The 22,567-nt window shown below is 39.7% G+C and overlaps 1 protein-coding gene across 6 annotated transcripts in view; it reads left to right on the top strand.

Moving 5' to 3' along the window:
* The window catches only part of CBX5 (chromobox 5), a 36,954-nt gene that overhangs the window by 1,925 nt on the left and 12,462 nt on the right, over positions 1-22,567 (top strand). For 2 of the 6 annotated variants that reach the window (XM_025882904.2, XM_025882906.2), the window contains exons 2-3: positions 15,977-16,154; positions 21,053-21,239. In XM_025882904.2, coding sequence (XP_025738689.1) covers positions 16,018-16,154; positions 21,053-21,239 — 324 coding nt within the window. In that variant the 5' untranslated portion in view covers positions 15,977-16,017. The other 4 variants (XM_073881885.1, XM_073881886.1, XM_025882905.2 and 1 more) reach the window with 4 other exon arrangements.

A 22,567-nucleotide genomic window follows, 5' to 3' on the forward strand; every position in this document is an offset into this window, starting at 1 on the left:
TTATTCCATTGCCTTGATTATATTTCCTTCAAAGTGTTTATTTTACAGGCATCGTAATCACCTGTTGGTAACACCCATTCAGCTGATTTGAAGATGTTTTGTAAAAGAAATTTTCATTACATAATGGTCATATCAGAATCTAAATTGCTCTCTTGTTCATTGACTTAAGGTTAATAGAAAAATGTTTAAATACTGTAATAAGTTCAACTATATACGAAGTACACTTCTGATTAGAGACCTTTGTGACATTGTACAAAAGTTAATTTTAGTTGCCCTTATAATGAACAGAGATTTGTGTTCTCTGATGCTTGCAAGAGGACAAATTTGTTGCAAATTGTTAAAAACTATTTGTTGGTATGCTAATAATGCAGCTGCTTCTGCTGAGTTTATAAGAACTAAAGGGATCTAGATTAAGGTTATCTGTCCCTAATTTATTTAGGTTCAAAAGGAATACAGTCTTGATCTACAGGGTTTCTTGCAGCACTGTTGACATTTTGAGCTAATAAATGCATCTCACCTCCTCCCTCACCCCCATTTGTGACTATCAAAATGTCTCCAGACATTGCCAGATGTCCTGGGGGTGTCATTGGTGGTGGTGGTGGTGTAAAATCTTCCTCAGTTGAAAACTTGATTTAGGGGCACCTGGCTGGCTTGGTCGGAGGAGCACGTGACTCTTGATCTCGGGATGGTGACTTCAAGCCCCACGTTGGGTGTAGAGATTACTAAAAAAAAAAAAAGAAAAGAAAACCATTGATTTAAAGTGACAGATGTGCTGGGGGTGCCTGGCTGGGCTCAGTGGAAGAGCATGCATACGACTCTTGATCTCCGGGTCATGGGTTTGAGCCCCACATTGGGTGTAGAAATTATTTAAATAAACTTATAAGAATAAATAAGTAACATGTCAGATGCTGGAATTGATTATCTTGTCAAAATCTTTTATTTTAATAATTGGAAGGTAGAGGGAGAAGATGGGTGAAGTGTTTAGGAAGTGGCCTCTGGTAAATGGATCACTAAATCCTAATGGTTATCTCTTCAGATGTAGAGAGATCATCATTCCATTGGATAAAAGGAAAATTCATTAAGTTTTTACCATTTCTTGCACTTTAAACATGATTGATTTCATCCTTGCATCCTGTATTTGTTTGGCTGCCTAAATAATGGCAAATATGTTTTGGACAAAGGTGGACTCTGGGTTAGATGCTTACTAGATTTTCACTTGCTCCTGGGATTCTTTTGGATCAGTGTGTCTCAAACTTTTGATCTTGACCCTTACAAAGAAATACATTTACACTGACACTGTACACATATCGAAACAAGCTTCACTATATGAATATATGTGCATAGCACTCTGGTACTTTCTCATCTACAGTACACTTTCATTTTCTTAAAAATGCAGGTCAGTTTTTGCTGGTTTCATGGCTGTGTATAGACCCACAGATTGGGGAAAAAAGAAAACTGATCTGAAGACTAGGTAAATCTTGTCATCTTAGAGTACTCCGAATGGGTTCCACCCATCTCCAGCCCCAGCTGCTTGGATTTATAAACAAATTAACCATGACCCTTTATTTGATGGTTTTAATTTGAAAGATTTCAAGATTTGAACATAGGCTTCTTGGTTTACTGTGATGTGCAAGTACACATTGATTTTTTGTGAATTCTCTTATGATGTTAGAGTTAATAGGTCTGATGAATATTTCTCTCCAGTAGGGAAATTTTAGTGGATAACTTTTCATTGATATTCTGAGACTATCACATTTAAAACTTTTTTTTTCCTTAAGATTTATTTTATTTATTTGAGAGAGAGAGAGAGGAAGCCTGTGCACGCTTGTGTGCAGGAGCCAGGGGCTGGCGGGGGCAGGGAGAGGGAGAGAATCCTCAGGTGGATTCCCCTCAGAGCCAGGTGCGGAGCGAGATGCGGAGCCAGGTGCGGGGCTCAATCCCAGGACCCTGAGATCATGACCTGAGCTGAAATCAAGAGTTGGATGCTCAACTGACTGAGCTACCCAGGTACCCCCACATTGAAAATCTTAGGTTTAGACTTATTTCTTGCCTTTGGAGAACCTGGTTTGGTTTTCATTTGTACTGATCTGTTAACAAGATGTTTAGCCTGTGTTACAAAATTAAATTTCAAGTACTTGTGTTTACAACTTAAGGATGTATTATTGTTGCCAAACCTAAAAGGATAGTGTTCACTAAAAGGGAACATAACACATCTTCACTGGTCTGTCTGAAAACCCAGTAAGTAGAAAGCTATCTGGATAGTAGGTGAGCAGGGTGATGGTTGAGGCAAAATAGAAAAAAGAACATTGCTCTGCAGTGGCTGGATTTTTATTTTTCTAGGAAAGTTTTGGTAGTTTTCAGAGCCCTTGTTTGTACCTCTAGAAAAGAGAAAGATATCCAGGGTACAGAGGTTTCTGAGAAAGAATAGTAATTTTTATTTAGGTATTTTATTTAACCACATATACTGATTTATATATCTTATTGGAATAGCACATTTAACAAATTCAAGCTTTTCTTGTTCTTTTGCTTGGTCTATTTTTATTTCCATTTACCTTATATGAAATTGGACTTAAAGCTGTGTGCTGTGGATATTGATTTTATTTTATTTTTTTAAAGATTTTTTTATTTATTTGAGAGAGAGAGAATGGGAGATAGAGAGCATGAGAGGGAAGAGGGTCAGAGGGAGAAGCAGACTCCCCGCCGAGCAGGGATCCCCATGCGGGACTCAATCCCGGGACTCCAGGATCATGACCTGAGCCGAAGGCAGTCGCTTAACCAACTGAGCCACCCAGGCGTCCCTGGATATTGATTTTAAAAGTAGTAAATTACAATGTGAGATATCACTTGTAACTGACTCAGCATCGCTGCTATTTACATTGTTATTCATGAACTTGAACTCTGGGCAGTTATCTTTTTTCCCTGACATAAACTTTTATTTTCCTTTCCTCCTTATAGAGGATGCCTTTTAGCTGATCATTGTACTAATGGGAAAGAGTCCAGGTCATCCTGAGAAGAGTTGGCTTGTGCAGAGTCCAAGATACAGCTTTGTTGGATTTCTGTAAGCTACTCGAAGCCACATATTCATTTCTGATGACAACTTTACACTTGTGTTGGCAGAACACCCACAGTGACAACTGGTGCCTATGTTTAGTCTGTCCAGGAGCTCTACCAGCTAACATGTTTGGGGAAAAACCTACACTGTTCTTGTTAGCTATGTAAATATTAGACCTTGCTGAGTTTGTCTTCCTGGATCTGCCAGTATTTTGGGGGTAAGTTACATTCTCTGATTGCCTTAATTTACCCTTTGAAATGAGGGATTTAAAGGTTTTAGGCATTCTTTAGGTTACTTGAAGTACAGTTCTTTTTGGATCAGTAACTGGTTTTATATATATCCAGTTTATGATTTTTAAAATTTTATTTCCCCTGTGTGTTAGTCTCCTGGGGCTGCTGGCACAAATTACCACAAACTTAGTGGCTTCAAACAACAGGAATTTATTCTTACAATTCTGGAGACCAGAAGTCTACAGTCAAGGTGTTGAGCCCCCTCTGGTCCCTTCCTTGCCTCTTCCAGCTTCTGGTGACGGTCAGCCTCATCTCTCCCTGCTTTTTCTTCACATTGTCTTCTCTGTGTCTCTGTCTCAGTCTCAGAACTGCCTGTCATAAGAATAGATGTCACTGCTTTTAAGATCCAACCAGATACTCCAGGATAAATTTTTCCTTTCACATCTTTTGCCATATAAAGTAATGTTCATAAGTTCAAGGGATTAGGACTTGGGTATCTTTATGGGGGCCATATTCAGACCCCTATAACCTAGTTCTCTAACCCTTATCCAATAAATTTAACCTAATTCAAAAAAGAAAAAGTTATGGGGCACTTGGCTGGCTCAGTCGGTTAGATGGCTGACTCTTGGTTTCACCTCAGGTCATGATCTCGGGTTGTGAGATGGAGTCTCGAGTGGGAATCTGTTTCAGATTCTCTCCCTCTAGCTCATGTTCGCTTGCGCGCATGCGTGCTCTCTCAAATAAAAAATTTTTTTAATGGAAAAAGTTAATTAAATTATCTTTGGTTTCAAGAAAAATTTACTTTTAAAGATTTTATTTATTTGACAGAGAGTGGGTGTATAAGCAGGGGGTAGTGGCAGAGGGAGATGGAGAAGCAGGCTCTCCACGGAGCAGGGAGCCAGATGCGGGGCTTGATCCCAAGACCCCTGGATCATGACCTGAGCCAAAGGCAGACACTTAACGAACTGAGCCACACAGGCACCCCAAGAAAAAGTTATTTATTTATTTTTGAGAGAGGGAGGGGCAGAGGGAGAGAAAGAATCTTAAGCAGGTTCCACACCCATCGTGGAGCCTGACACTGGGCTCTATCTTGCTACCCTGAGGTCTTGACCTGAGCTGAAATCAAGAGTTGGACCCTTAACCAACTGAGCCACCCAGGTGTCCCGAGAAAAGTTATTTTTAAAATGAGAGGCAAATGGGAAAAAAAGCTCAGAAAACTTAGATTCTCTTCCCTCTTCTGTCATTAACTACTGATATAACTTTGGGTGAGCCATTTGCCCTCTTTGGTCCCTAGTTTCTTCATCTTATATGGAAAGAATTGGATAGGTGATTGCTGATAGCCTTCTAGACCAAAGACTTTCATGAAATGATGCCTGAATTGTCCGGGAGTTCGTTTTTTGAAGTCAGTGATTTTAAATGTGAGTGAAGAACTCATTCTAATATTTTGGGCCAGTGGAGGCCTTTGCCTAGGATTTGAGGGATAGATGACTGACTTGTTGACTGGTTGTCAGATCCTTCGGGTATTAACATAGGGTAACAAATTTGTTAATTGTGTGTGGTTTTCTTAAAAAAAAAGTATAATGGACAGGTTGGGCCATTTTTCACTCTCATCCTAATGAGGCTGTGGACTGTGTAGTCTGGATTTCCTTTCCAGTAAGAACAGTTTGTCAAAATTAAACTGTGACAGATTTTCCTACCTGAAACTAGGTTGTGGAGCTAGTTTTCACATGCAGTCTTACTCTTCAGACTTAACTGAGTGCCTGTTCCACAATACTTCATTGCTAGAAACGACACTACGAAACACGGGGTTGAGATGGTATTGTTGAAAGGACTATTCAAAGGTCACATTTTTAGTACAGTCTCATTTCTTACATGGAGAGGAGGAGGAGGAACCAAATTGAATTCAAGTATTTCTCTGATTATAATCTCCATTTCTTGGAATAAAGCAAGTTCATATCTGAGTCAGCAGGCATAATTATGTCGGAATAAAATGCCCTGCTAAAGAGGTCAACCAACAGCCTGGGAAATCTATCTTAAGTTTGGTTTCTGAGGCAGATCCTTGAACTCCATGTACCTTCTTTCTCATCCCTAAATCAGTAAGACTCACTTACCTCACAGGGAGTTGTGGAGGGTAATATACTGCTAATTTGTTCAGTATTTCACAACAATAAATTATATGTAAGGATCTGATAAAACATCGACAAACCCCATTTATATGAGTAGTTGGAGACAGGCATAGATATAACTTACAGATAGTTCAGAAAATTTATTAAAGTTATTTTAACTTCCTCTATCATCAGACATCTTACCTTCTGTTTGCTGCATACTTTCCAAAGAATTTTTTTGTTCTTTTTCCATAACAGACATGAGGTAGGTAGGGCAGATAGCTAACACCAGATTAGATGATAAAGGGATCAATTCATCAAGAAGACACAAGAACCTAAATTTTACACAACTAATAATAAAACTTCAAAATACGTGAAAGAAAAAACAATGGAACTGAAATATATACATCTATAATTATATTAACATGCTTATAAGTAACCCATGGATCAAAGACATCACAAAATTAGAAAATATTTTGAACTGAATAAAAACGATAACATGACCTTAAAATTTGTGGGATATAACTAAGACAGTGCTTAAACGGGATTTTATAATATTAAATGCTTCAGTTTTTAAAAAAGCAGAAAGGTCTAGAGTCCGTGACCTACATTTCTATCTTAACCTAGGAAAAGAAGAGCAAGTTAAATTCAAATTAAGCAGAAAGAAAGGGCGCCTGGGTGGCTCAGATGGTTGAGCGTCTGCCTTCGGCTCGGGTCATGATCCCAGGATCCTGGGATCGAGTCCCACATTGGGCTCCCTGCTCCTTGGGAGCCTGCTTCTCCCTCTGCCTCTCTCTCTCTCTGTCTCTCATGAATAAATAAATAAAATCTTAAAAAAAAAAAAACAGAAAATGCTAAAGATAAAAGCAGAAGGTAGTTGGTGAAGTCTAAAACAAAAATAGAGAAAATCAATGAAAGTGAAAGTTGGTTTTTGAAAAGATCAATAAAATTAATAAACCAAGCAAGTCTGATCGGGGGGGAAAAAGACACGAATGACTAATAATCAGGAATAAGAGAAGGGATATCAGTACTGTCTCCTAGAGACATTGAAAAAGTAGTAAGGGACTATTACGATCAACTATACCAGTGCATTCAATGTCTTAGATGAATTGAATCACCTCCTTGAAAGACAAACTGCCAAAGTTCACTTCAGAAGAAATACAGAACCTCACTAGCTCCATATTTATTAAAGAAATGAAATTTGTAGTTGAAAATGTTCCCCCAATGAAAACTCCAGGCCTGAATGGCTTCACTGGTAAGTTTCACCAACCCTTCCCCCACCCCTTACCAATTCTTTAAGGAAGAGATAGAGCAATTCTACAAACTCTTCCAGAAAATAGGTGAGGAAGGAACAATTAAAGCATTCATTATTTTTAACATCACCTATTGTCAGGCAAACTTCTATTTCCTTTATGTGTGTGTGTGTGTGTATTTTTTTTTTTTTTAAGATTTTTTTTCCTGAGGATGTTATTCTAGAGAGAGGGTGAGCCCGTGGGGCGGGGGTGGGGGGGCACAGAGGGAGAGGGAGAGAAAGAATCTCAAGCAGACCCCCTTCTGAGCGTGGAGCCTGACATGGGGCTCTATCCCTTGACCCTGAGATGATGACCTGAGCCAAAAATCAAGAGTCGGACCCTCGACTGACTGAGCCACTGAGGCACCCCAAGATTTTATTCTTAAGTAATCTCTACAGCCAAGGTGGAGCTCAAACTCTGAGATCAACCCTGAGATCAAGAGTCACATGCTCCACCAACTGAGCCAGCCAGGCACCCCCCCTTTATATTCTTTTTAAAAGTGTTCTCCAGGTTTTTTTCTTCCCTTCACAGTAGAGATAAGTAGGGCAAATAACACTGTTAAGATTAACTGAACTGGCTAGTTTGAACTTTCAGTTACCTAATTGGGAGAGGACCACATCTCCTTAGTCCTAGTCCTGATTTTGCCACTGTTAACAAGCTGCCTCTTTAGAAGCTTTTTTGTAACAGCCTTTGGGGACAGGACTAACCAGTGCTGACTTCGCCAAGGAGAAACTGTTAAAATCCTCAGCCCTTAAGTTGAAGACCGGGTTAGACTTAGTGCCCCTGCAATGTTTGACACTTACGTACCAAGCCCTCAGTAAATATCCCAGAACGAGGATCAGAATAGCAATGTTAATCATCCCTTCAGCATAGGATTTAAATTAGGATTGCAGTTGGAACCCGGATAAAAAGATAGAAACATCTTATTTGGTTTAAGGAACACATCAGAAGATGTGGAAGAGCTGGGTGGTCTGAGATTGGCTATCCCTTTAGCCGTTAATCTGGTGGTGGCCTTTCTTTGCATTTAACTATCAATATATCTGAAGTGTAAAACACACTTTTATGATATTGTGGCATAGTAACTCACACTTAAATGTCAATAGAGACGCTTGCAAAGACCTACAAGGTTCAATAATTTCTGGTGTGGGTTTGTTTCTCCTGTCATCACCCATTATGTATTTTTTTACAGCTTTTAAATTGCCACAGAGAGAAATTGGTCAGGATCATAATAGATGGCCAAGGAGCTGCCAAGGATACCGTTGCATGGATGGGAAAAAGTTCAATACTGCCTTGATTTTATTTATCTAAATTGTAGGCTATGACTTCAATATAATTCATGTTGCTAATATACCAAGGTAACGGCAAAGCACAGAATTATGCCATATGTTGAAGGAATGCTCTCTTTTACTCCATGAAGTTTTACAGTCTGAGATATCTAACTCCAATTATATAAAAACTCCTTTTTTTGTCAGCATTTATTAATCAGATTTTAGCATATTGACTTAAATTATAATATCTCAACAGTTAAATTAGAGATATTTTAGAGATTTTAGTTTATGGTTATGCAAATTAATTTTTATGTCTCTTGAATGTCTTCTCTAAGGCTGTGAGAGAGCATAAATTGTCTGGTATAGCAGAGGCTTTTCCTTAAAGGATTTGTTAGAGTAACCTGGAGGGGTCTTTGTAACCCTTAAGCTGCTGATGTCCAAAATCTGTACAAGCTGGATGCTGGCAAATAAGCACCATGTCTTAATTTTATGGCTGTTTGAAAAATATGACTGTTCTTTTACTTGGGGGTGGATACTTCATTTCTCTTTTAACCCTTCCATATTTTGTGAACATGCTCTGCCAAAGTGGTATCTAAAAACCCAAGATTCATAGTAACTACTCCAACATTGCTATAACCCATATTTCTTAAGATTTATGTATGGTAAAATTGCCAGGTTCTTCATGAAAGGTGACTGGGTCTACTCGTTCATGCATCATCACATTTAATTAAGAGAGGAGTGGGTATGAGAATAACACCCACCTGAGACTGTGGTGCCTTAAGAGGAGTTCAATACATTGCAAGGACAAAGTTGTCGGAAAGCACCATCTGGAAGACATTTGCCCATAGTGGTGCCAAATTCTACTTTCTCATAAATCTTGGAACAATTGGATATCTAACTTTGCCCAGTGATGGGTTTAGGTGTGGCCTAACCAAATTTAAAGAAGACTGACACTTGAGAGAAGAAATTCAGTGGATTTTAATAAAGGAAAAAATCCCATATAAAATTATTTTGTGGGATTGTGATCTTGTAATGAGACGTCAAGAATTTGTGCGTTACTGCTAAATATGCCAGTGAACCAGACTGATAACTTTTAAGCAGTTCTGAGAATTGCTGTAGTACACATTCCTTTATATTTTTTAATGGTGGTCAGAGCTTGGAGGAGAGTACAGCTGTATAAAATTCATAAGGCAGCCTTTATCTCTGTTTATAATGTATATGTTTTAATCTAAAAGAACAAAAGGCCCTTTACTCCTTTGCTCACTGGAGCAGGAGGCTTAGATAATCGACAAACAGGATACTTTGCCCCAGAATAATTCTGTGACTGGATGAGGCAGTGCCTTGGCCTGATTTTTAAAGAATCACAAACTGGAGTTGCACTAGCCAAACGGAGAACATTTCCTCTCTCCACACTCCTTTCTATTAATAAAGTTTGTGTTGTCTATATGTGGCTTGTTAATGATAGGGGTGTTAACGACCATAGTTAATCTTCCTCCTCAACTCTTCCCTAATCCAGTCTCTTAAATAGACATTTAAAAAGCTTTTAACTCCTCTTGAATTGGGTGCTCATGGGCTTTTGGTGGAGGTGGAGTGATAGTTATCAGCCCATTTAACAAAACCTGAGACAGCCAGGACAGCTGTAATGTGTATCTCTATGCTGTGTTTTTGTTAAAATGCCACATGGCTAATACTTTGGAAATCATAAATCTAATAGAGAAAACATCTTTATAGAGGGTATTTTAGTTTTATGCTGTATGTGTTACAAACTTAAAATCATTGGTGGTGCTTCTAGATCCATAAAGAACAAAGAATATAGACTAGATTAAAACGGTTCTGTAAATTTGGTTTCTTTTCATCTATTTTATTTATTACAATAAGGCTATATAGAGGACGCCTTGAAGACAATGCTGCAGCTGACTATCTAATCTTCACTTAAGCCACTAACTTTCCCAAAGCCCTTTGGGGAGAAATGGGAATTTCTCAAGCCTGGGCCAACTGAAGTCACCCAACCGCAGCATATTTAATTAATACATGTGATAGGGAGCTTTGCATATGCCCTCACCCCTTTCCCCTCTTTCTGGAGGCTTGCTTTCTGGAGGATTTTGCCTTCTTACTGGGCTTACAGATTTTAATTTTATTTATTTATTTATTTATTTGACAGAGAGAGACACAGCGAGAGCAGGAACACAAGCAGGGGGAGTGGGAGAGGGAGAAGCAGGCTTCCCGCCGAGCAGGGAGCCCGATGTGGGGCTCGATCCCAGGACCCTGGGATCATGACCTGAGCCGAAGGCAGACGCTTAACGACTGAGCCACCCAGGCGCCCCTGGGCTTATAGATTTTATATTGAAACTCTAAGATAGGGGTGCCTGGCTGGCTCAGTAGAGCATGTGACTCTTTATCTTGGGGTTGCAAGTTTGAGCCCCACATTGGGTGTAGAGATTACTTGAATATAAAATCTTTGGGGGGGGGGAAGAAACTCTAAAATGAACAGAGAGCTCACTGATTATGTGTTTTGACATTTGGTCTGACTACCACCTCCAAATAGTTCAGTGGGTGGTTCAGTGAGGCAATTTACCAGTTGGTTTTCATTACTTTTTTAAAAATACAAAGCAAGCTCAGAGAAAGATTTAGAATTATGTTGTATATATACTTTTGCTCGTAAGTAGTGATGAAAATAAAATGTGCTACACCAAGATCTAAGAAAAGCCACCAAGACAGCTGGCATTGCCAAGTAGTGAGTGGAGGGACTAGAGCAAAGCCTGAACTGGACAAACAGATCCCAGAAACCCTATGTGGGCGATTCTGTGAATCCAGGATTGATAAATGCAAATAGCTAACCATCACCTCTGTTGTTCTGGATTGCCCCAGTTTTCTCTAATGGCTTCTCTAACTTCTGGGGACTGACAGTTTCTTACACATTTTTTTTTAAACCCTTATAATGAGTGGGATTTTTTGGTCCTCCTTCTCTTTCTGCTTCACTTCCTCACCTCTTCCTTTTTTTTTTTCCCCTGGAAGATTTATCTGTTAAAGAAGTCTTCTGTCATCGACTTGGAATGTGGGTTCTGCCTGGGCCTGACCACAAAGCTCTTTGATGTTTTTCCAAGGCTGACTTCTCACCAGATCCCTGGTTTAGGGTTTTTTTTGCCCAGCACTCGGAGGCTTGTAAGGTGAATTTGCCTTGTGTCGTTGATATGAATGGTTGGTGGGGCGGCAATTAAATTGCTGGAATCTATGTGTAGTTGTTGATGCCTTTACCAGAGAGTTACTGTGTATAGTCAAGAAAGGGCTGACAGCTGTTAATGCCTGAGACTCTAGAAACTTGAGAAGCTGCTCACCCCTTCCTATGGAGATTTCTACAAGGATAGGGTTGCACTCAGAGGCTCATCCTCTCTTCCTTATTCATGGTATCGGGATTCTACCTTAATCACTCCATCATCCTGCCAGCCATGTCTCATTTCTCATACTTGAACGCTCCTTCCTCTCAAGCTCAGCGTGAACCACCAGTCTTGATGCTTTATCTGGTACAGGCTCTAGCCCTTAAATTGTCCGTCTGGCTTTGTGTTTCATTTGACCCTAATACACTGGGTCGCACTGTCTAAAAGAGAATTATGTTCCCTCCGATGTCTGAGTGCATTTCTCATTTCTTACTGCTGCTCCTGAGCAGATCTGTAACTTCAAGGTTAAGATAAGACACATTCCATCAGAACTATGTCGTCATCCTTGCCAGCTTCTGATCTGTGACTGTCCAGGAGATTTATAAGACAGTTGCGTGCCATTCTTTACAGAATATTATGGTTGGACTCTGACTCCTGGCATCAGGCCCAATTTGATTTGTCAGCTGTTACAAAACCCATTTCCCAAAGAGAAAGGGACCTTAGCTGTGTGCCCTTTTAGGCAGTTCTTAAAAGAGTGGGAAGGAGGAAATTGATCTGACATTTTTTCCGGATGTTTTAGGGAGGGGGTAGACACCAGAATATTTTTGTCCTTCTCCTTGTTGATTTCACTTTTTTTTTCCTGAAAGGTTTTACTAAAATACTAATGTTGCTGTCATTCTTTATCTCTTCACAGAATTACTGTTAGTCTTTTCATACTGCCATCTCCAATGCTTTTCTGAGTTTTAAGGCGTAAGAATAAGTATTTTACCCTTAAGAGAGAATGTACCTGCTTATTCTCTGAAGCTTTATTAGTTTACCGGTACCTAGTTAACAAAGATACTTTTCCTTCTTTGTTGCTATCTCCTAACATTTTGAGCTGCAGGAGTTAACTTCTTGTGATAGGGTTTAACAGCTTAGGAATTTGGAAGGTCACATATTTCCTGTTGCTGTTGTATTTGGCCCTATATTTTCACAAAAGCTTCTCTTTGGGGGGACTTACCAGCTCTTTGGTCTCTATTTAAACTCACTGTTTCCCTAGGAGGTAGGCAGTGGGGATTTGGCCCATTTTAGTGATTCTGGGGTTAGATCTCAAATTATTTACTCAAGGTCACACATGGCAAGTTAATCACACAGTGAGAACCCTGATCTAATTCCTTTAGCATTGTTTTTATATCCCTTAACTACACAAAGTATTAAAAAGTTAGGAAGAGTCCAAAAAGGCGGTTTTACCCAGAGATTTTCTGACAGGTACATTCAAATTTGAGGAAATCTGTGGTTAAAAACTGTCTACTCTCATACCCCTGTGATTACTTCTGTTTGATAACCGAAATAATCACTATTCTCCACATTTTCTTCAGTTGGGGTCTTTGCTGTTGATTGTCCCTTTTTCTTACTCTCCTATGGCAGCAACCTCTGGCTCTAAAGACCTGAATTGTAAAGCAGAGGAAGGCTTTAGAGCTCTCCAAAATGTTCTTTAGGGCCAGGAGAAAAGAAACTTTATGGGAGTGCAAGTCTCTAAGTAGCTCTTTTCTTTATCTCAATCCTCCTTTTTTCAAGTATTAGGGATTATTGATATATGGAGTTTTAAATTATTATAAATGCTTCGGGTAGGCAGTAATTACTTAAAAATTTGTTTCATAGCATTACAATAACAACTAATAAAAGTGTGTGTTTTTTTTTTTTAAGATTTTGAGAGAGCAGAGAGCACAAGTGGGGAGGAGGGGGAGAGGGGCAGAGGGAGAGGGAGCAGCAGACCTCCCGCTGAGCAGGGAACCTGATCCCAGGACCCTGAGATAATGACCTGAGTGGAAGATAGACCCTTAACTGACTGAGTGAGCCACCCAGGCACCCCGAAAAGTGGTTTTAATTCAAAAATAATGGTTGTGACTGGACTGCTCTCCCCTCTCTTTTTAAAAAACTACTGAAGTATTACATTTTTTTCTACCTGCAATTTCAGTGGACAGGTTCTTTGGTGGTGCTTCAAGTGTCTGGATTCTGTTTCAGTATCTAGTAATCCCCCAAAGAAGGAAAGTTGTATAGTATCTTGAAAGACTTCCCTTACCCCCTTTCCTGCTATCCTCCCATCCCCCAAGCAATTTTAATTAACTGTTCAGTGACAGATGGTAGAAAAGGCCTTGTTTAAAGTGCTTCTGGTGGGCTGGGTTAGGGGTGAGTGGTTTGTGCAGATCCTGTTGTAGAAGGACCTGGCTTTTCCCTTCCCCCTTCCAGTTGAGCTATAATCCTGTTAGATCTTAAAATGCTACTGATTAATTCCCAGTGCTCTTAGAGGAATACAGTGTTGGGTTTAAAACCCAAGAACCAATTCCCTTGAGCTCTGAATGCCTTCAGCTTTGAGGCCAAGGGAGTACCTTCCAACTTCTCCACCCAGTCTTCACTGAAAAGGAAAGTTAAGCCTTTTAACTTTTCCGTTTGCCTCTCCGCCCCCCCCCCCAGTCTAGTACGGCTGCCAGTTGCCATGGCAACGGGCTGGGACAGCTGCGCAGTGGCTCCCAGGCAGCTGGGTGGGGGCGGGGGAGCTGCCAGCCCGCCAAGCCCCAGACCTGGGAGGGGAGGCCCCTCCTGTTAGCCCAGAGGGAAAGAAAGAACTGGGGCGATCCGGTAGGTAAAGGAGGGAACCCCCATTCATCTTCTACCTTTGGGGCTCCTCTTCTGCATGAAGGTATAAAGGGAGATTTTTCTCTTTCCACCCTCAAACTGAAGAACACATATGTAAATCCTTGTTTTTGCTCGTGAGGCAGGGGAGGCCATAGCCACAATGCTTAACTGCATGCATCTAACCCGGGGCTGGTTTTAACCCCAGCGCTCTGACCTAAACTGCTCAGCTACCGGAAATTCCAAGGTGAGTGGGGGTGGGGGTGGGGTACTCTCCCTGGAATATGACATTTCCTGTCTCTGGTGAGGTCGGAGGCTGTTTTTATTTTAAATAAATAAGATTTTTTTTCTTGAAGCTTAGGACTCTCTTCTAAATTCATGGAAAAATTATTTTGAAACTCTTGTCTACATTTTCCCCTGCTACCTCCTCTTCCGAATAAAGTACTTCAATAAAAACTTAAGTTTTTTTTACAGGGCAGTAATGGGTACAGACAGTTGTTTGGGTGGGCAGACCTATTGCTAATAGGTTCTGGAGATACGGTTTCCAACTAGATGTTCTTGGAATAATTCCTTAAATTTTGCTAACTTGAAGTAAATTGATAAATGCAACTTTTTATGCTACTTGACTTGAACACAATTCTGAGATTAGTAGTGGCCTTCCCTATTTCTGGGAGTTGTCTTCTAGTCAGGATGGAAATATTTTTAAGAGAGTGCTGAAAAAAATCTTTTAAGATTACAGAAAAATAAAAATGGAGTTCAGCTAAGAAAACAGTTCCTGCTACTCTGTAATCGAGACTGTAGGCACCATTTAACATGGTTAAAGAAGAATTCTTTAAAAGTGATTATGGAAACAACAATGTGGGAATTTTAAAAACTAGATTCTGAGTTGAGTACCCCCTGGTTGTGCATATTTCTGAGGTTAACTCAATTTCCATTTGTGTTGCCTTCAGCTTTCCTTGGGCCTATGAATGGTTCCTCTGTGTTTTGAGGCTTCGTGTTGATGTGAGTTTGGGGCCAGACTTCTTTTTCCTTCTCTTCTTCCTTTGGCCCAAAGTCAACTCCAGTTAAGAGAGGTACCTCCTTAACCATTTGGATTAGTTGAGCCATGAGAATTACTGAACAATCCAGTAACTAATTTTTATTTTTTGGACTAAAAAAAATTTTTTTTCTCCCTGCCTCTCTCCCATCCCAAAATGAAAAAGGAGGCCTAGTGTATCTGAGATGCTAGCCTTGCTTTTGTGAACTGATGGACGCTCTGTAGGGACAAGCTCAGTTTGTTTAAGGGAAAGATATACCAAGTCACTGAAGACAGTGGTGAAAGATGCCTGAGCAGGCCTTTTTGTGCTGCTAAGAGACTAGTCAAGATCCTCAGAGCAGAGGAAGGTTACATTTTGGGGCTTTTTTCATTTTTTTTAATCTTTTTTTTTAATAAAGATTTTTATTTATTTGAGAGAGTGAGAATGAGAGAGAGAGAGCACATGAGAGGGGGGAGGGTCAGAGGGAGAAACAGACTCCCCGCCGAGCAGGGAGCCCAGTGGGGGACTCGATCCCAGGAGTTCAGGATCATGACCTGAGCCGAAGGCAGTCGCCCAACCAACTGAGCCACCCAGGCGCCCTTGGGGCTTTTTTCATTTTTATGAAGAACCTTATTCACCTTATAGGTAAGGTTTTAATTCTGTCAGTGTTCTTTTAACTGGTAGTTTTCTGCATTTCTTTGAGATCCTGGCTTTTTAACGTTCTCAGAAGTACCCAGGAGTAACATACCACACCACTTGTCTTTTGGAATCTGAGATTAGAGGAGTTAGACAGTTGTGTATATAATAATGATTTTGATCTTGTGAGCTGAAGCAAAAGATGTATTTGGGAAAGTAGGGATTGACCATTTTTTTCTTATATTCTTAGGAACCATCTGTAGAATGCTTCAAGACCCAAGAGAAGAGTACATGGCAACTCTGTGTTATACCCCCTGCATTCCATCAAGAAGAGACATAAGTTTTAACTCCTTGCATGGATTCTGATCATTTTGATCTTCCTCTTTGCAGGAACCGGTGGCCTTAGTCCTTCAGGTGGAACAGCGTGCGACATGGGAAAGAAAACCAAGCGGACAGCTGACAGTTCTTCTTCAGAGGATGAGGAGGAATATGTCGTCGAGAAGGTGCTAGACAGGCGTGTAGTTAAGGGGCAAGTGGAATATCTACTGAAGTGGAAAGGCTTTTCTGAGTAAGTGCCTTCTTTAGGCCTTAGGCCTCTACAGAGGTGCACACTTTTGGTTTCCTTCCTCATGAGCCACTGCCATCTTTGTCTTTTTCTCTCCTCACCTGCACTCCTCCTAAGAGTCAGAAGGTGCAGCAATAAACTAAACAGAGTCTCTCTCTTGGAGCTGGTCTTCTAATGATAATGCTTTTGGAGACAGTGTAACGAATTGGTTAGGTGCATAGACGTGGATCCGGATTGCTTAGGTCCAGATTCTTGTTCTTATGAGCTGGGTGACCTTGGTTTAGTTCCTTAATCTTTTTTCTCCTCAATAAAATAGGAATAGGAAATAGTACTTGTCATCGCTTCTCAGCCTTTTGGCTAAGATCAAGTGGAAATAGTACTTGTCATAGAGATGTTGGGTATATGTAGAGTCTGACAGGTAAGCTCAGTGTAAGTATAAACTGTTACTGGGGCACCTGGCTGGCCCAGTTGGTACAGCATGTGACTCTTGAAATCTCGGGTTGTAAGTTAGAGCCCCATGTTGGGTGTAGAGATTACTTAAAAATAAAATCTTGGGGCGCCTGGGTGGCTCAGTCATTAAGCTTCTGCCTTTGGCTCAGGTCATGATCCCAGGGTCCTGGGATCGAGCCCCGCATCGGGCTCCCTGCTCAGCGGGGAGCCTGCTTCTCCCTCTCCCACTCCTCCTGCTTGTGTTCCCTCTCTCACTGTGTCTCTCTGTCAAATAAATAAAAATCTTTAAAAAAATAAAAATAAAATCTTCTTTTAAAAAAGTATAAACTGTTACTGTTAATATTTTTTTGGATATAACTAAGCTAAAATATATACATTTAAGCAGAAATCATCCATTCCATAGCCCATAGCTTTCCAAAATGATCCTTGGATCTCAAAAGTGACCTAGAGTGAAGGACTCATCTTAATGAGAAACTTAAATCTGAGGCCACATTTTTTCCCTCTTGATATTTATTTTTTTAATTTCAAATCTACAGCCGAGGCAAAAGAAATTGAGTGAACACTCGGATATACACCATAATCTGTCTGGCTTTTTGTTTTTGTTTTTGTTTTGAAGACCTTTAAAACCCTTTTTTAAAAATCAGTGAGCTTTAAGAATGATACTGAAGTATTGACTAGAATGTTAGGAAGTCATTGGCTTTAGGCTGAAGTGCTAAAGGTGATTATTCTTTTTCCTTGGAATAGATAGAACTAGACACATGGAAGCACAGACGAGGTAGCTTGAAAGGTGAAGTATGTGTAATCGTTAGACATTTTGCCTCAGTTTTTTTTTTTTTTTTTTTTAAGATTTTATTAGAGTTAGCGGGAGCAGGAACACAAGCAGGGGGAGAGGGAGAAGCAGGCCTCCCGCAGAGCAGGGAGCCCGATGTGGAGCTCGATCCCAGGACCCTGGGACCATGACCCAAGCCGAAGGCAGACGCTTAACGACTGAGCCACCCAGGCGCCGCTTGCCTCAGTTTTTGATTAATTCTCTTCTCAGGATGCCTGATAACAAAGAATGGATTTTCCAGAACCCCAATGCACTGGTAGGAACGGGTGTAGGCTTCTTGGAGTGGCTGTGGAATAGAAATATAATGCAAGGCACATGGGTAATTTCACATTTCTGGTGGCCATGTTAAAGAAAAGTGAATTTTAATAATTTATCTAATACAGTATATCAAAGTGTTATTTCAACATTAATATGAAAATTAAGATATTTTACATTATTTTTTTCTTTCATGCTAAGTCTTAAAAATCTCGTGTATTTTACATTTTATAGCACATTTCAGTTCATACTAGTCACATTTCAAGTGTTCAGTTAGCCACATGTGGCTAGTAGTTAGCACATTGAACATGCCAGTTTTAAAGTGTAGGACTTAAATGTACTGAAAGGTTCAAATTTTGACAGTACCTTTGGACAAAAGTGAATCAGGAGCCTTTGGAACATACTTAAGGTTATTTCATTACAGAAATTATCGTTTCTCATTGGGAGCACTTTTGGCATTTTAGGTGGGTCAGTGCACGCACTACAGGATGCTTAGCGTCCCTAGCACAGAGAGCACTAAATGTGGGTAGCACAGCAGTCAGAATATGCCCTCCATATTTCCAAAGAGGAATGGTATCACTGCATGCTTTAGAGATAAGAAATTACGAGTTTGAGAGACCTAGAAATAGGAATTAAAATAACATTGAAAGATTTTAAGGGTGTTTGTTGGGCCCTTTTGAATCACCATTGGAAATTGTTGGTCGTTTTGAAGGTACTTGAGACTGTATCTGTATTTGAGTTACTGGTAACTTACATAGATTAAAGAGGGAAAGAAAGTTTGAGGTAGGTAAATTAAAGCACTTGTCCTTACTTTCTCGGAAATGCCCAGGATTTCATTAAAGACAGAGACAAATTTTGCCCTATTATGATTGTCTGGAACTAAGTACCTACTGCTTGTTCGGCAATGGTCAGATTCTTCTACCTCGTGTGTTTTCTTTCATTCTCATAACAGCCTTTAGAGGTATTTTCAGTTTACAGATGAGGAAGTTAGCGAAGCTATTTGCCAAAGATAGCGTAACTGGTAAGTGCTGGCACAAGGACCTAGGATCAGATTTCTTATTTATTTATTACAGCTTTTTTATTGTTATGTTAATCACCATATATTACATCATTAAGATTTCTTTTTTTTTTTTAAGATTTTATTTATTTATTTGACAGAGAGACAGCGAGAGAGGGAACACAAGCAGGGGGAGTGGGAGAGGAAGAAGCAGGCTTCCCGCTGAGCAGGGAGCCTGATGTGGGGCTCGATCCCAGCACCCTGGGATCATGACCCGAGCCGAAGGCAGACGCTTAATGACTGAGCCACCCAGGTGCCCCTAGTATCAGATTTCTTTGGCCCTAATGCCCAGACTCTTTTTAAATTAGACCATGCTATCTTTTGGGTGAAAATTGGTTGTTGTAGAAGCAGCAATACCAATATGGTAGGAAAAGAGATAATCCCATTATAGGACTGGCTTTCCTTGCTACCAGTAGAGATTCGCTCCTCTCCCTCCATGTCTGCTTGCTTGTGTTACAGTATTGGCACACCTCTCACTTTTTGTGTCTTAATATCTTCTGGGATAGAAAACCGTATGGTTTGTGGATTTGGGGGAAAGTTACTGTATGAGGTTTTTTGTTTTTTTGTCTTTTGCCGAAAGAAGAGCTATGAAGGAGAGGTTTTCTAGTTTTAGCTCAAATGATTTTGAAATAAATCTTGTTTCATTCTCAAGCTCTTTTTGCAGAAAGTTTTAAATCTAGAGTAAATACCAGTTTTTCCCATTATTCTGCTTATTTGAGTCTAGGTATTATGGCATGTGTTCAAACCATGCCCATCTTAAAGATACCTTATTTAAAAACCAAAATAAAATATTTAAAATGGATAGTACATACATTAAATAATTTTTTCTCAAGTCAGTGAAAGGATTGTAGAAACTGTTTCTATGATATATTTTCAGATGTACTTTAATATAAACTAGTCCTTACTATTTAACCAACACAACCTTTGCCCCTGGCTAGGAGTGAAGAGGATGCCTGGTTTGGTTTTTCCATGGAGGTATATTTCATGCTTTGATTCCATAAGCTTATGATGTAGTTGGTAGTTTGTTTTTCCAAAACCCATGCCAGGAGTAGAGAACAACTTTGTGAATAATAACTGTTTGTTTTCCTCATAATAGGACTCCCTTGATTCAAGTTTAATTAGGCTCAATTATTCAGTTTGGGTTTTTTTATTAATATAAAAATGTATTTTGACTACCTAGTAACAGTAGACTTGAATCTACAGCATTGAATTAATGTACTCCAAATCCCACTTCTGAGTCTTCTCCTTACTGTTTGCCAGTATTCTGATGATTTAAGCCCTTAGACCTTTTTTCATAACAATTACTTCCAATCTTCCCATAATTTATTGACATTTCTTCAGAATATAAGTAACATGTTTAAGATAACTGGGGATGCATGCTTTGTTACATTATTCTCTCAGGATTTGATTAGATGATTATATATATGGAATCACATTATTTTATAAAGCAGAATTCATATTTTGAGTTTTTGGGGTTTTTTTTAAGATTTTATTTATTTATTTGAGAGAGAGAGTATGAGAGAGAGAGAAAGCACATGAGGGGGGGAAGGTCAGAGGGAGAAGCAGACTCCCTGCTGAGCAGGGAGCCCGATGCGGACTTGATCCCGGGACTCCAGGATCATGACCTGAGCCGAAGGCAGTCGCTTAACCAACTGAGCCACCCAGGCGCCCTATTTTGAATTTTGAAAAACTTTATTGAGGTATAATTTACATACCATAAAATTCATTCATTGAAAGTATACAGTTTAATGAATTTTAGTAAATTCGTAGAGTTGTCAGCTATTACCACACTCCAGTTTTAGAATATTTCCATAATTTCCCCAGATTCCCTGGAGCTCATTTGTAGTTAATCCCAATCCTACGTTTTTGTCTCTAAAGTGTGTCTTTCCTACGTTTCATTTAAATGGAATCAGACAATATATAGTCTTTTGCATCTGGTTTCTTAGCATATTATTTTTGAGGTTCTTCCATGTTGTGGCATGTATTAATTAGTATTGTGTTCCTTTTGTTGCTGAATAGTATTCTGTATAGATATATCACATTTATTCATCCATTCACAAGTTGATGGACATTTGAATTGTTTTCTGTCCTTGGTTGTTAAAATGCTGCTGTAAGTAATTGTATGCAAGTTTCTTTGTGGATATATTTTTTCATTTCTCTTGGCTAGATTCCTAGGATCAAATTTGTTATCTCTTTTAAGTGTAGGGTTTTTCTTTTGCCTACTTGTTTTCTTTAAAAGAAAGCGCTGGATTTTTTTTCCCCCTCATTCTTTTCCTTTTTTTTTTTTTTTTTTCCATTCTTTGTGCCCAGGGAGCACAATACTTGGGAACCCGAGAAAAATTTGGATTGCCCTGAGCTAATTTCTGAGTTTATGAAAAAGTATAAGAAGATGAAGGAGGGTGAAAATAACAAACCCAGGGAGAAGTCAGAAAGTAACAAGAGGAAATCGAATTTCTCGAACAATGCTGATGATATCAAATCCAAAAAAAAGAGAGAGGTAAGCTTCTTTACCCCCTTTTCCCACAAACAATTGTTTTGCCTCTTGCCGTACCCCTCCTACCCTGCAAGCGGTATTTTGGTGGTTTCAGTTCTAAGGATGGCCTGCAAGGTAAATTGTTGAACAAAAGAGCTTCCAAAGAGGTATGTTGATTAACTACAGCGCCCCCTCCTGGCTGCGTGGGAAATGTACTATATATTACACTGAATTGTATTGAAGTGGGAAATTAAGTCCCTGTAAAACAGGCAGCTCCCTGTTTTCTCCATAAATAGGCAGCTAAGTTATCTTAGCAAGGGAGGGACTTGGTGACGTTTTTTAAGGATAGAAAAGGGCTTTAAAATGTTTACTACTTTTTTCCTTTTGTTTCAAAGAGCACTTATTTTCAAACTTATATTCTTTTTTAAATTGATGTGAAATTCACATAACATAAAATTAACCATTTTATTTTTTACTTTTTATTTTTTTAAAGATAGATTTATTTGAGAGAGCGCGAGCCTGCGTGTTGTTGGGGAGGGGCAGAGGGAGAGGGGAAAGAGAGTCACAGCTCTTTGTTCCCCTGAAAACAGAGCCCAACGTGGGGCTTGATCTCAGGACGCTGAGATCACGACCCAAGTGGAAACCAAGAGTGGGACGCTCAACTGACTGTGCCACCGAGGCGCCCCACAATTAACCATTTTAAAGTGTATGTTCAGTGGCATGTGTATTCTTTGATTTTATTATTTCTACATATTCCAAATAAATTTTCATCTTCTTTTTGAATCTTTTTATTGTTCAGTTTGAAAAGTATGCTTATGAAATTTTGGTTTGATGTAGTTGCTTTAATTCTACTGATCTTTAGTTCTCAAGTAACTAGCATAAACACTGCTCTTGCCTCTCTTTTTTCATCTGTATCTTTTCCATCTGTGTACTCACACAGACACACGCTACTCCCCCCCCCCCCCCCCGCCCAGCTTCCATTCCTTTCATTTATTTCAAGGTTATGAAGCCTTTTGTGGTGAAGGATGTATCATACCCTTAACGTTTAATAAAATAAAAGCATAAGTCCACTTCTGAATCTTCTAGCATCACAGCCATAAGCATCTCTATTTATTTTCATTCTACTTGATATCCACCTTTCTGGAACATTAGTTCTCAGTCCTGGCTGCACATTAGAGTCATCAGGGTGGGGTGGGGGCTTTAAAAAAAAAGACCCTTTTCCCAAGATACACCCCAGACTAGTTAAATTCAGATTTCTGTGGGTTAGACCCTAGGCGTCAGTATTTTAAAAGACTGAGACAGGGCGCCTGGGTGGCTCAGATGGTTAAGCGTCTACCTTCAGCTCAGGTCAT

This window comes from Callorhinus ursinus, unplaced genomic scaffold (genome assembly GCF_003265705.2).
Source record: "Callorhinus ursinus isolate GAN/ISIS: 27379988/994484 unplaced genomic scaffold, GSC_fseal_2.0 scaffold44, whole genome shotgun sequence".
In the NCBI taxonomy this organism is placed as follows: domain Eukaryota; kingdom Metazoa; phylum Chordata; class Mammalia; order Carnivora; family Otariidae; genus Callorhinus; species Callorhinus ursinus.